The following is a 14,761-nucleotide window of genomic DNA, read 5'->3' on the forward strand; positions in this document are numbered from 1 at the left end:
GTACGTATCCAAATACATTTTTCCTTATTGTGGATATCTAGTCATCTCAGGGGCATTTTTGCTTCAGCTTTTACTCTTGAAAAATATAAGCAGTGTGTCTGCGTGTGTGTGTGTGTGTGTGTGTGTGTGTGTGTGTGTGTGTAATTCCTCTGAACACCAGTTACAAATTGCTGCCCATGCAGGTCAGGCAAATTGCTGCCCACGCAGTTACAAATTGCCACTCATAACCTGCAAAGTCAGCTGAACTTAAGGGCACTCACGTGAATTTCCAGGGACACCAAACAAAACACAGACACACTTTACCTTCAAACAAGCTTCAGGATGGCTCTCCACTCTTGACCTCAGGATCCCCAAAAAAGAGGGCAAGAGAAAGTCACGAGAGACTGGTGAGAAAGTGACCACATTCAGAAGAGAGCTTTCATTGGAAGACTCTTGTTCTTAGAAAGTTCTATTCAAAAAAGGCCAGAGGAGCAGGGTTACAAGGACGATGAGGGTAAGTCAATCCTTATAAATAATGCCTACTTCTGAAGACCCCCCTCTATATCTGAGCTGGGACAATGTCCAAGTCACCACGAATGTAGTGACTGGTCAGAGCCTCCTGCTTCAGGACTGGAAGGCATGGGTCACTCAGAAGAGCTTCCCACATATCTGTTCTTCTTTTTTTGAAAAAGCAGTTGATGGGTCATTATATTGAGTCCCTGAATTCTTCTTCTAGGGGCACAACATCCTACAATTACAACACAAGAGAGAATAAGTAGCAATGAGAATAATACAAGAATATACCATGCAGAGTGTTTAAGAATGTTTCCAGGGTTAAAGCTGTTTTACTCTAAGTATTTGATCAGCTAAGAAAGTAGGATCTGAAAAATCAATCTTACATTTTTGTATCTTGAATCTGATGATGCAGCTCCAAAAGATCCAAGCATTCTTCTGCCAAATATGCAACAAATGGTTTTGAAGCTTTCTCCAATACCACTAAGAAGCATTACATTTGGCAGCGGTAACACACACATACTTATAGCTAGCATGACATTTAAGTCTTTCCTTGAATTTCAAAGTGGAAAGTGCATTATCTATATTCATGACAGCAGTCTCTAAGGCATTTAGCTTGGTCTCAATCCTTTCATCAACATTTATTTGATTGTGAAGAGCCTTGAAAGTATTCTGAGCCAAATAATTAAGAAAATGTGCATGTTAAATATTTGAGATATGGCCACCAAAGCTGTCTTCATGGAAGCAATAAAAGAAACCAAGGGAACAACTCTCACTATTATGAGTCCAATAGCACACTTAGGTCTCGCTGGCTGGGCGTGTATTTGTTGTAAGACTTGAAAAGCAGCATCAGCCTACCATGGCTCTGAAATATTTCCTGGTAATAAAGGAGGGCTTATGGAGCATCATCGTTCCTTTTTCTATATTATCTGGTGATACAATTAGTTAAATTACATTTACTATATGTTACAAGATACCTATCATCTTCCCTTTTAACTTTTACATTTCCTGTAATTAAAACATAAGGAAATTGAACACAGGCCCATAAGCTGTAGCACAGATTGTAGATTTAAAATGTGGGGCTTAGTGCCAATTGTTAAGTTTTTCCTCAAGAACCTTGAGATTTGTAAGATTTTCTTCATAAAGTTTTGAGGAATAACGCTATTGTTTGTGTCCTGAGAGATATTAAAACACATCTCCAGGCATGTCTTAAGTGTATCTTTAGTCTCATTTTGGGAATTTTCCTGCCATTTCCATCAACATGTACTTTTATTATTGATTGATGTATACGCTATTATCCATATCATGAGTATCATAAACAATACATTTAACCTTCCCCATGGTTTCAGTTTCCAGATGGTGTAGCTCTGCCACAGCATCTCCCATGCTGTGACCCTGTCAGACAGAGGGTGCAGGAACAACTTAACCACATTATCTATAAGACACCAGCTATTTTCCATATGATTTCTGTGGAACTTGTGATTGAATCTTGAGTTCCAGCCTATTAATTGTCCCTGGATAACAAGTCATTCTAGAACTTATTGGCTCAATCGACCCCTGAGCCAAATCCCCAGCAGTATTTTGTATTTTTTTTAAAGAAGTGCTTAGCACTTCTCCCTTGCTGAAGCTGGCATGGAACTCATGATCCTTCTGCTTTAGCCTTCCAGGACCCTGGGATTACAGGAGTGCACCATTGCACTCAGCTCTGTTCACAATTTTAATGCCAGCATTCCGTCTTTCCCTTATCAACTATTTTATGCTATATTTAAAATGGATGCAGTATTTCTAATTTTTCTTCCAAAAACTGGATGGCAGTTTATAGATTTTGCTTTTTCTTTGTGAGCATTTCACATGAGAAAAAACCAGACACAATGAGATTATTAGAAGTGATGTGAAGGAAGAAAAAGGTGACACTTTAAAGAGAGAGAATGTGTCCTCTCTGTAAAGAAAAGAGCATGGCTCTCTTACTCTCCATTTTTATTAGAGATCTAAAAAAGATTCTAAAGAATCCTGCCCAGGTACACTTTTTGACTTTGGACTGACAGCAGGATAATATCAAACTCTCAAGTAACCAGTGCCATGAAAACTTTAGGTTAATTAGCCTAATGTTCATGATTTATAATTGAATTCTTAATCAAAAACTCTTGCAGATTTTATGGTTAGTAGGAATTATCTTTATTTCCCTGAGTTCCAGAATCTGGTCTTTAACAAGATCACGAAAGTCTCCCCTTTAGTGTAACTTGTGTTCCTCTTGCAAACATTATTTTGAAACTGCATTTCTTCTGCAGATAATAATTTGTTAAAGAATGTAACACATTCTGTCCAGTTAATCCAGAAAGGGTGCAAGTGAATTGCTTCTTGGAAAATATAGCATAGGGTCAATGTGTTGAGCCTATTTATTTATTTATTATGCTGTGTGTTGAAATAAGAGCTAGTCAACCACTGAGCTACATCACCAGCTCCTTTTTTTATATTTTGTTTACAGACAAGATCTCATTGATTTGCTGAGACTGGCTCTAAATTCATGATTCTCCTGTCTCACCCTCCCACGCTGATGGGAATACAGGTATGTGGCACCATGCCCAACCTACCATTTACCTTAAAGGTACTTCAGGTCTTTTACCAGGTTCTGTAAAAAATACTACAATGAAAATATAGTCTTTTCTATGATCTAATGACTCCATTTTTTTTAGATACATACCAAGAATTACCACTACTGAATCATATGACATTTTTATTTTAACTTATTGAAGAACCTTAATACCATTTTCAAAAATAGCTTTATTCAATTTATATTCTCACCAGCATTTTTACAAGTGAATCTTTATATTCATGCTCACATGCTCTGGAGTACCTACTTTCAGATTTTTATTTTTTACTTCTGAATATTTTACTTATTTATTTACTAGTCATAGATAGACAAATCACTTTTATTTTATTTATTTGTTTTTATGTGGTTCTGATGCTTGAACACAGTGCCTCCCATGTGCTAAGGAAGCACTCTATAAGTGAGCCAGAACCCCAGCCCCTATCTTTCAGATTTTTATCATAGGCATTCTGACAAGACTTCTTAGGGTGAAGAAAAGTTTTCATTTGACTGATGCATTAAATTTCTGAGGCAAGTGTGTTATATTCCAGGCTGTCAAGTAGCTAGAAGAAGAGTGTACTGTATTTTCTGTGGTGAAACAGGAATCTGTGGTTTCTAACACATTTTTAACACTACTGCTGCAAATTTTAGTATTTGGAAGTAGTTACAAACAATGCAAATCCAAATATTTGTAATGTATGAATATTTGCACATGCTCTGTCTCTGTTGCTTATAGAAATTGCACGTTTAGGATATACCCCTTGGAACAGAAGTCACTAATTTTAGATGCTCAGTACATGGAGACACTACATCTAAAAACAACTGAAAGGCCTGGAATTATTACTGGGGTGAACAAGGGTAGGTAAGGGCTCAGAAAGTGCTCAAATATTATTGAGTCTATTGGTAGTTTGTTTAATTTTCCCCTTTGATACCTATAATTGAGTTGAGAGAGAAGCAATTCTTCCAGCAACAGAAGTTAGCAAAACCACTGGAACTTAAGCCTAGTGCAGGAAAGGGGCACCCTTTCTCTAGAAACTTCCAAATGACTGGGAGCAAAAAGTAACAATTAGCATTTTGAAGATCATTCTCAGAAAACACCATAAAGAGTAGCAAAAATATCTGAGGGGTTCACAATTCAGAATTCATTTTTTATTTTGTTGATCATTTTATTATGGAGTCACTAGAGTTCTTTTTATACTCTGAATACTATGAAATAATAAAATAAGTAATGTAAAATATTCTCTCCTGCTCAGCAACTTGTTTTAAAAAATATTTTCACATGTATGACTCCTCAGCAGCCACATGAATGTTTATAGCAGCTCAACTTGCAATAGCTAGAGTATGGACCAACCTAGGTGGTTCTCGAAAGATGAATGGATAAAGAAAATGTGGTATATATAATCAATGGAATATTAGTCAGTTTGAAAGTATGCTAAAATTGTGACACTTTCTAGTACATGGTTGGAGTTGGAGAATATCATGTTTAATGAAATAAGCCAGTCTCGCAAAACCAAAGATGTTTTCTCTATTATGCTGATTCTAATTAAGGAGCGAGGGGGCACTGGCCCAGAATAGCTTTACCTTACATTAACTTGAGGGAAGTGATGGGAGGGAGGGGAGAGGGATGTGGGAATAGGATAGATAGCAGTAGATTGAAACAGACATCATTACTGTATGTGTATATTTGACTACATGACTAAAATGATTCTGCAACATGTACACTCAGAAAAATGAGAAATGATATCCCATGCAAGTATGATATACCAAAATGTGTGTATATATGTATATATGCATTCTACTGTCATGGGGATGAAAGAGAGTCTGGGGATGTGGCTTAGTGGTTAAGAACCCCTTGTACTATAATGAGTGAGAGAGAAAACAGGGAAGACATATTAGAAGGCAGGATGGATCCATACAATTCCAACGAACTTCCCATAATCCCTGCCCTAAAAACAAGTACTTAGGGTCTGTGTGATATTGGTACATCTGTGAAAATTTGAAAAAAAAAATATTTTTTCTTATGATCTGGAAACATAAAAATGGACTTGCAAATTTCTACCAGGCCTGGTAGAATGGGTTGGAAACAGTACCTGGTAGAATGGGTTGGAAACAGTAGTCACATTCTATAGAATTTCAACGTCATTAATTTAACCACTTCAGCTGAGTTCCCAGCAAATGTGACTGCCATTGGGGTAAAGGTTCAGAGACCACATTGCTCTAGTTTTAGATGAGTGTGAGGTCAGGCTGGGCAACAGAGTCCACCACTATCTCAAGAAAGAAAAAAAGAGGGGGAGCCTTGTTGAGGGTGTAGCTCAGTGGTAAAGCAGCCTTGGGTTCAATCCCCTGTGGAGACCAGGACAGTGATTGGGAGACAAGTGTCTGACATGGAGGTCTCTAATGACGTAATGGCAGTGACATGCTTGGTGAATGGAAAAGTTTCTATGCAAAACTATAAGATGCCTGGTTGCTATGGCAATGTTCTCCATGGGGGAGACTCTGTTGTGGGAGACTTTTCAGCTTTGACCTTATTCTCAGGCACAAAGTTTCTTGCTAAGTCAACCACAATGTTTCACCAGTTCCACTGCTTTAAAAGATGCTTTAAAGTAACTTTAAAGAATGGACTTTCTTGAGAGTTGCACAGAGCTCTTAACATTGCACAATCCAACTATAGAATGTAACAGAGGAAATAGCTGCATACTGTTGCTAACTGTTTAACTTTCATAAATACAAAGAATAATGCTTGCATAGTCTTTAATATAATCAACGAAAGATATACAATAAAGATTGCTGGTGTAATTCTTTTTTTCTTTTTTTTTAAAGAGAGAGATGATTTTTAATATTTGTTCATTTATATTTTTAGTTTTTGGTGGACACAACATCTTGTATTTTATTTATATGTGGTGCTGAGGATCAAACCTAGTGCCCCACACATGCCAGGTAAACGGGCTACCACTTGAGCCACATCCCCAGCCCCCCTGGCATAATTCTTTAGACCTGCTGCTCCATTATAAAGCAGTGCTCCACCCGATCCCAGATGTTGTATCTTCTTTATTTCTTCCAATGTCCCATCAAACCTGGCCAGACCTGCTAGTTTGGCCACACTTGCCGCAGCATCACAAGTAACAAAAACAAATAAATAAACAGCATCAATCTCTAATTAAATCACTTCATATATTTTTGGTATGTTAAAACAAGGTATATGGAAACTAAAAATTCGTATAAAATCTGATGTGCTTCTCAGAATATTTAATAGTCTAACATTTTCTAATTCATTAAATATGGAAAAATTAGAGTTCTAACTGGGCATCCTGAAATGTTTAAACACAGTCACTGATAATCAAAGAGGAAAAAATAAAATACCAACTACAGAAACACAGATATTCTCTATCTCAACATTTGCCTTGGGTAGATTACTGCTACTTTGATGATCTGGTCCCGTCTGTAAGTATCCATACCCAATACCAAATATAATGAAAATTACTGATCCTATTTAATCACAACTGGTATGTATTTTGGCCTCAGAAATGGCTAATATTTTCTGTTTTCTCTATTTCAATAGCATTCTAATGCAAATTGTCATTATCACTAACAGGATCTAATAAATTTTCAGACTACTCATTAGCTTTTAACAAATGACCTGAGCGGAGACGTTTTTGCAGGACACATAGTAAATTGCTGACATCCTCCTCCAAGGTTGCTTGACACACTCCTTGAAGACATGAAAATCTGACACCTTTTAGGCTGCCCTTGACCATGTGGCAATGTGTTCTTCACTTATCAGTTTCACTTGAGCTCCCCAATGACATCATCTATAAATCAGAGACCTCCATGTGGAATTCCTCCACCAAAAGGCTCTGAAAAGACAGGCACATTTAGCACATTCAGAGACTCCTGCACAATAGAAGCTTTCACAAACTCTTTATGATAAGGACATTATGGCCTGTTGTGATGACTACCAATTACTGAGGTTCCCAGAGCAGGAAGCTGCCCTCATGGACCTTGATATATTATTATTTTTTAAAACCATACACTTGCTTTATATTGAATTGGTGAATTTTACAGAGTTCCTGAATTAGTAAACCATGCCTAAGAATCCAAAAAATAAAACAATATAATGAACAAGCCCATCCACCCATCATACGGCTTATTAAAACTTGGTTCCTAATGCATTTTTCTTCAGGGTACTGTGAATCAAACTCAGTGGAACTCAACCACTCAGCCACCTCCCAGCCTTCTTTTTTATTTATTATTTGAGTTACTTCTTAGAGACAGGGTCTCACTGAGTTCTTTACTCCTTGTTATCCAGGGAGGCCACCTTACAAATCAGAACACTTGGGCTAAGGTTGTGGCTCAGTGGTTGACAATTTGCCTACCATGTGGGAGGCACTGGGTTTGATTCTTAGGGAAAAAAAAGTTTATATATATAAATTTTTAAGAAAAATGAAAACATGGGCTGGGGATGTGGCTCAAATGTTAGCGTGCTCACCTGGCATGCATGGGGTGCTGGGTTCAATCCTCAGCACCACATAAAAATAAAATAAAGATGTTGTATACACTGAAAACTAAAAAATGAATATTAAAAAATTCTTTCTCTCTTTAAAAAAAAGTGAAAAAAAAATCACAATCCTCCTGCCTCAGAATCTTGAGCCACTGGTATTTCAGGTGTATTCCACAGCACGTGGGAATTCTCAATAATTTTGAGAATTTCAGAGTCTTTCATAAAATTTCAACAATAGTGGAATCTAAGCCTGCTGCAAGTCTTTAAAACTTCTAGTACACTGTACCATTAAATAAACTTCTCCATGTTTATCGCAGTTTGTTCAAAATAAGCATCACACTACAAAAGATTGTAAGAAAATGCATACATGAAGGAAAATATGTGATTGAAGGTCCACAAGGTTACTTGTTATTATGTTTGGCCCCCAAATTATGTCTTTGGTATGACAAAGAATATTTTAATTCTCATTTAATCATTGTACATTCTCACTATTTGCTCAGCTACAAACCCAAATCCATTAGAAGGTAGCCATCCACATGCCAGCTCACATGACAACACTACTGTCTAAAAGGGACAGGGAGGTCCTGTCAGGAGATTTTGTAGCCCTCCTATGAGTCTGATTCCTACACTGATGTACTCACCAAGACTGAACTCCTACAAACAATGCCCACACCCCAGGGAAGTTGCATTCACTCCAGTCCCTCACACTGCCCAAAAACAAGCCTGCAACTACTGCCTTTGGCAAATGGATTTATTACAAAGAAGTCCAGACTGCGTCAAGTGCTCACACACCTCTATGCAATATTTCTTCTAAATCAAAAATGTAAAACTAGGAAATTGCCACACTGACTCATTAGCTGCAAAGAAAGTTTTTGGAAATACTGGGAAGCGTTCAAAACTATCTTTTAAAGAAGAAGTTTTACAGGATGGCTTAGGCTATATTTATCAAAAACAGAAGAGCCACAGCACACTCTTTTGGCCTTCCTTTCCAAATGAGCACTGAGACACAGCAAAAGGCTGGAACAGAGATAGCAGTGACAATCAACCCATCTTTGGCATGTTGGCAAACTTCAATATTTGGACACAAGTATGTAAGGAACTCTTACCAATGATCGCACAAGATCCATGACACCTGAATAGGTTGTTGGTGAGGTTTTGCTCAGGAGGCTTTGAATCCTTAGGACAAGTAACTGAATTCTTTAGCATGAGAAGAAACAGCCCTCTCCACAGCAAGTACTGCACAATATCACCTGATTAGAGGCTGTAGCTTTATTAGTGATGTAGGGCACATGAGGCTAGACACCTAAGGAATTTTCCAGGAGCACATTGATTAGCTGCAGGGTTCTGAGGGGTATCACAAAATTGTTTGGATCACTGCTTGGAATTTCATTGATCTTTATTTACATCCAGTGGGACAGGGATGGAGGTTTATATTTTTTGTAGGGGTATACATAAAGGTGTTTTCTGTTGTTGTTGTTGTTCTTGTTGTTTTGATTAGTTCACAGAAAGTGCTTTGTGTACCAATTGTAAGATTGGTCAGAGGTCTTCCAAGGTTTGCCACAAAAGCAGAAGTCTGTGTTATAACCCACAGTGAGATCTTTGCAAAATCTTTTCCTGACATTCTGTTGAAATAAAATTATGGTGAAGGTCTCTTGAGAATCTTTTTTAAGATTATTTGGTGAAGAAGGGAGAGCCGCTGTATTAGGACATCAGACTGGGATGCTCCTTACCAAGCCTTTGGTCATGCAGTGTGTATTAAGAAAACCATCACACAATTTTCCCAGGGCTACTAAGGTACTCTAAACACAGAGAGAAATCAAGCCTGGGTTTTTTGGCATATTCCACCTGAGTAATATTCATAGGGAGAAAACCTAAGTTGGATGTAGATTTTTAAAAAAAATCACTGGTATAAAAGGTCTCTAAGAAGAAAGAGATCAGCTGCAATTGTAGAGCACACACCTGCAGAGCTGCATCTGCTGATGTGGTTATCAGTGGAGTCCACACTCACAGCTGCAGCAAACTCACTACCTGAGATATGGAGTGATCCATGCTAGAATGCCTGCCTAGCATGCACAAGGCAGGTTTCAGTCCCCAGAACTGGGAAAAGAAAAGAGAAAGCAACTCAAGTATATGGCAAAATATATTTTGAGAAAGTGCCTTTCCAAACAATATACACAAATGATATTATCTTATAATGCTCTTTAATGTGCCTACATACAGCACAATACATGAGCCTTAGAACAAGCAAAAGTGACAACTGTAATGGTCCCAGAGTCATCAATAGATCAATAAGCAAACAAGGAAAAGGAAGAGGCCAGCTGCAGGGTACACAGACACATCCCTATGGTCCCAGCTGCCAGCCTCACCTCATCTCAAAAAATAACAATTAAAAGGATTGTGGAGAAACTCAGTGCTAGAGCACTCCTGGGTGAAATCTGAACAAAGAGAGGAAAGAAGTTCAGAAGAGCCATTTCACCAATCTGTACCAAAGACTGGAGTAGAGAGGCCTAAACTAACATACACAATATGTAATGCAACATTAGACTCAAAAGACTTAAAATACAGGAAAATAGAATCTAACAATAAGAGAGATTTAACCCAGAAAAACATGTTGCCTTCAAATCTTAATGCTGATGCAATGCTCCTCTCCAACCCAGGATGCAGTTTTGGTTAGCTCTAAATAGATTAAAAAAATAAATAAATAAATAAATAAAAAAGAAAAGAAAGAAAAAAAGAAAGAAAAAAGAAAAGAAAAAAGAGAAAAAAAGAAAAAAGAAATGAAGGCACACACCATTTCACACACCTACAGTGGTTATCTCAAAATAAATAAATAAAATAAAATAAAATAAAATTTTCCTCAAGTCTGAACAAGTTCAAATGGATCTGAAACAAGCAAAGTTCTCACCACATCTCTACATACAGGGCTTTTCTCCAGTGTGATTTCTTAAATGCTGTTCAAAGGGACCTGGAAAGTTGAAAGTATTACTGAAATTTTTAAAGATAGAAAAAGGATTTTCACAGACGTGAATTCTTTTATGCCTCTGGAGAAAACTCTGAAAGCTGAATACTGCCCCACATGGCTTATTCTCAGCATTTTCTACAGTATGAGTCCTTTCATACAACTGAACAAAACTAGAACAGCTGAACCCTTTATATTTCTTACTTGCATAGGATTTATTCTTTTTATTCCAAAACAATATTCTCAGTTCTTAAGAAAAAAATGAGAAAACTAGAAGACTTCCCACATTTCTCACATTCACAGGGCTTCTGTGCATGAGTGTTTTCATATATAAGAAATGAAATGAAGCTTACAGAATGTAGCAAATCCACCAAATTCAGAGGGTTTGTTTTTCAATGTGAGTGAACTGGCTTTGAAGGCCACAGGGAAAATGGAATGATTTGTGATATTTTTCACATTTAAAGAGTTATTCAGTTGGATGTGGTGGTGTATGCCTTTAATTCTTGAGACTCCAGAGGCTGATTCTGAAGAATCAATGTTGGAGGCTAGCCTCAGCACCTTATGAAGACCCTAAGAAACTCAGCAAGTCCCTGTCTCAAAATAAAAAGTAAAAAGGAACTGGAATGTAGCTCAGTGGTAGAGCACCACCAGGCTAAATCCCCAGTGGATCGATTGATCGATCGATCTCTCTCTATCTCACACATACACACACACAGACACACACAAACACACATTTTCAGCAGTGTGAGCATCTCTTGTCTTTGAGGATGACATGAAATATTGATTTACCATATTTCACATTCAAAGGATTTTTCTCCAGTAAACTTCCTACATGTATATGAGTGAAACAGTAATAAGAGAAGAGTTTACCAATTGTTTTCATTCATACAATTTCTATGCAGTATGTGTTCTTTCACATGTGTGAAGCCAACAAGATGTGGCAAAGGCTTCTCCACGTTGTTGACATTCATTAAGCTTCTCTCCAGTATACATTCTTCCATGTCTGTGGATCTAGCAAAGGCTTTGCCACACTGCTTACATTCTTAGGGCTTCTCTCCAGTATGAGTTTGTTTATGTGAGTGAAGGTAAGAGGACTGAGTGAAGGCTTTGCCACATTTTTTGCATACATAGGGCTTCTCTCCAGTATGAGTTCTTTCATGTCTGTGAAGGTCACAAGATCTAGCAAAGGCTTTGCCACACTCCTTACATACATAGGGCTTCTCTCCACTATGAGTTCTTTCATGTCTGTGAAGGACACCAGATGTAGCAAAGGCTTTGCCACACTGCTTACATTCATAGGGCTTCTCTCCAGTATGCACTCTTCTATGTATTTGAAGTTCACTGGATCTAGCAAAGGCTTTGCCACACTGCTTACATTCATAGGGCTTCTCTCCAGTATGCACTATTCCATGTATTTGAAGTTTACTAGATGTAGCAAAGGCTTTGCCACACTGCTTACAATCATAGGGCTTCTCTCCAGTATGAGATTGTTCATGTGAGTGAAGGTGAGAGGACCAAGTGAAGGCTTTCCCACAGCACTTACATTCATAGGGCCTCTCTCCAGTATGAGTTCGTTTATGTATCTGAAGGTAATAGGGAGCAGTAAAGGTTTTTCCACATTGTTCACATTCATAGGGCTTTTCTCCGGTATGCAGTCTTTCATGTCTGCGAAGATTACAGGATGAAGCAAATGTTTTTCCACATTGTTGACATCCAAAGGGTTTCTTTCTAGTATGTGTACTTCCATGAATCTGAAGGGAACTAGACCTAGCAAAGGCTTTTCCACACTGCTTACATACATAGGGCTTCTCTCCAGTATGAGTTCTTTCATGTGTGCGAAGCTCACAAGATCTAGCAAAGGCTTTTCCACACTGCTTACATACATAGGGCTTTTCTCCCGTATGAGTTCTTCCATGTGTGTGAAGGTCACCAGATCTAGCAAAGGCTTTTCCACATTGTTGACATTTATAAGGCTTCTCTCCAGTGTGTGTTATTCCATGTCTCTTAAGCTCAGAGGATGTAGCAAAGGCTTTTCCACATTGTTTGCATTCATAGGGCTTCTCTCCAGTATGTGTTCTTCCATGTGCATGAAGCTGATGGGAAGTAGCAAAGGCTTTGCCACACTGCTTACATTCATAGGGCTTCTCTCCAGTATGCACTCTTCGATGTATTTGAAGTTCACTGGATCTAGCAAAGGCTTTGCTACACTGCTTACATTCATAGGGCTTCTCTCCAGTGTGAGTTCTTTCATGTATGTGAAGGTCACCAGATCTAGCAAAGGCGTTGCAACACTGCTTACATTCATAGGGCTTCTCTCCAGTATGTGTTTTCTGATGTATTCTAAGTATTCTGGGATAAGCAAAGTCTTTCCCATATACCTTACATTTGAAATGTACATTCCCTGTGTGTGTGATCCTGTGCTTTTGAAGACTTGTCTGAGAAATAAAGGTTTGATCATCTTGTTGACATTCATAGAGTTTCTCTCCAGAATGAGTTCTTTCGTGTCTTCTAAATAAAAAGGAGAAATGAAAGGCTTTCCCACATACCTCACATTGAAAACGTTTACCTCCACTGTGTGTTATCACGTGTCTTTGAACACCTGGGAGAGAAGAGGCTTCACCACATTGTTGACATTCATAGGGTTGCCACCCAGTATGAGTTTCTTCATGTCTTTGAATGTCATTGGAACAACTGATGACTTTCCCACATACTGTACTTTCATGTGGTCTATCTCCAGTTTGTAACATTTGTGTGTGAACACTTTTGAGAGAAACCAGATATTTCCTATATTGTTTAAATTCACATGGTTTCTCTTCACATTCTTCATGCTTATAGTATTTGTGTCCAGAGTGAGATGTGATATGCCTATGAAAGAATGAAAGACATATGAAATCTTTTGCACACACAATGAAGTCACATGGATTTACTCTATTAAAACTTTTCTTTGTTTGATTAAGAATTGAAATCGATTTGAAGGTTTCCCCACACTATTCTGTGGGGAAAGTTTGAAATTTACCATAGGACTTCTTTGAAGAAGAAGTGACCAGCACATAATTGATACCTAACTCATTCACAGTTTTCTATTTATTTATAGGTCTTTACATTTCTACCAACATCACGTAAAGGCTAGATTTTCTGACTTGTTAAAGCTGCCTGAAAATAAAGAGATTGAAAGGAAACAATCCTTTGCAACACAGCTTCTCTATGGCTATTATTCACATAGTCATATTCACATATGCGATTTCATAGTCCTTTTTGCATGTCAAATACTTTGAAAAGACTGAATACCTGTTACAGATAAGTATATATTTCTGGTAAAAAATATTATAAGAATAAATACATTTCAAATTATGCATACTTCTTCGGTTGGTTTTCTTTAAAAATTATATGACAGTTCTCAGATTCCCTCACGAATTCCTCTTGTGAGTACAGTTACCTTAGGTTGCTTCCACAGTTTTCAATCTGATCTTCAGTGGTCTTGTCTACCCACTTGTTACCTAAAATGAGAGAATATAACACTCTTTATGAATATTTAGGAGCTAGAAATGCTTTGCCAAACTGTAGGTGCCATTTATACTTCAATAATTCATCAACTGATTTTCTTTTCACCTTCTACATAAATGACCAAAATAAACATGAGTTCTCCGATTTGATTAGTTTAAAACCATCATTATTACCTATAGAAGCCAGGTCTCTGAGGACTTCCAGCATCATATCTCTGTAAAGGTTCTCCTGGGAAGCATCCAGAAAAGCCCACTCCTCTTTGGTGAAGTTCACAGCCACATCCTCAAAGGTCACTGAGATCTGAAATATCCCACAAATGTATAGTGGAGGCCAGGAAAGATTGACAGCATGAGAAATCTGCACTCAACATGCATGATGTTCACATGATTCCCTGGCCTCCTGATTAATTACATGATTTGGTCCATCAAATCTTTACTGCACTCAATTTCTTACACCCATTCCAACACTAGAAATTGGCTACTCAGAAGGCAAACATCATAGTGATTTATACCCTTCCTTTGATGAGTTCACAGGAAGTAAGACAGGCTCCTAGATCACTCCTAACTTTTTTAATGGTTGCACCTCTATTACATGTCTTACAAATGTCCTGTGTGGTACAGAGCTAACATAAACACTTCTGATAGTATTTATCTTTAGAAAAGAAAGGTGATGAGTAGAAAAATGCAAGAATCATGAAACTAAGCATTTGAGAGAGATCCTG

General features: G+C 37.8%; 1 protein-coding gene across 2 annotated transcripts in view; it reads right to left on the reverse strand.

Annotated features, from left to right (window-relative positions):
- The window catches only part of LOC144371505 (uncharacterized), a 1,005,333-nt gene that overhangs the window by 975,414 nt on the left and 15,158 nt on the right, over positions 1-14,761 (reverse strand). Inside the window, exons 2-4 of one of the 2 annotated variants that reach the window (XM_078033822.1) lie at positions 14,214-14,340; positions 13,973-14,033; positions 8,956-13,401 (exon numbers count right to left, since the gene is read on the reverse strand). The exons of the other annotated variant lie outside the window; for it this stretch is intronic. Of the exons in view, the coding sequence (XP_077889948.1) occupies positions 11,580-13,401; positions 13,973-14,033; positions 14,214-14,340 (2,010 nt within the window). The 3' untranslated portion in view covers positions 8,956-11,579. Of the gene's footprint in view, positions 1-8,955; positions 13,402-13,972; positions 14,034-14,213; positions 14,341-14,761 lie in introns of those variants that run through there. 2 annotated transcript variants of the gene reach the window in all.

Source organism: Ictidomys tridecemlineatus, chromosome 16, assembly GCF_052094955.1.
Source record: "Ictidomys tridecemlineatus isolate mIctTri1 chromosome 16, mIctTri1.hap1, whole genome shotgun sequence".
Lineage (NCBI taxonomy): Eukaryota > Metazoa > Chordata > Mammalia > Rodentia > Sciuridae > Ictidomys > Ictidomys tridecemlineatus.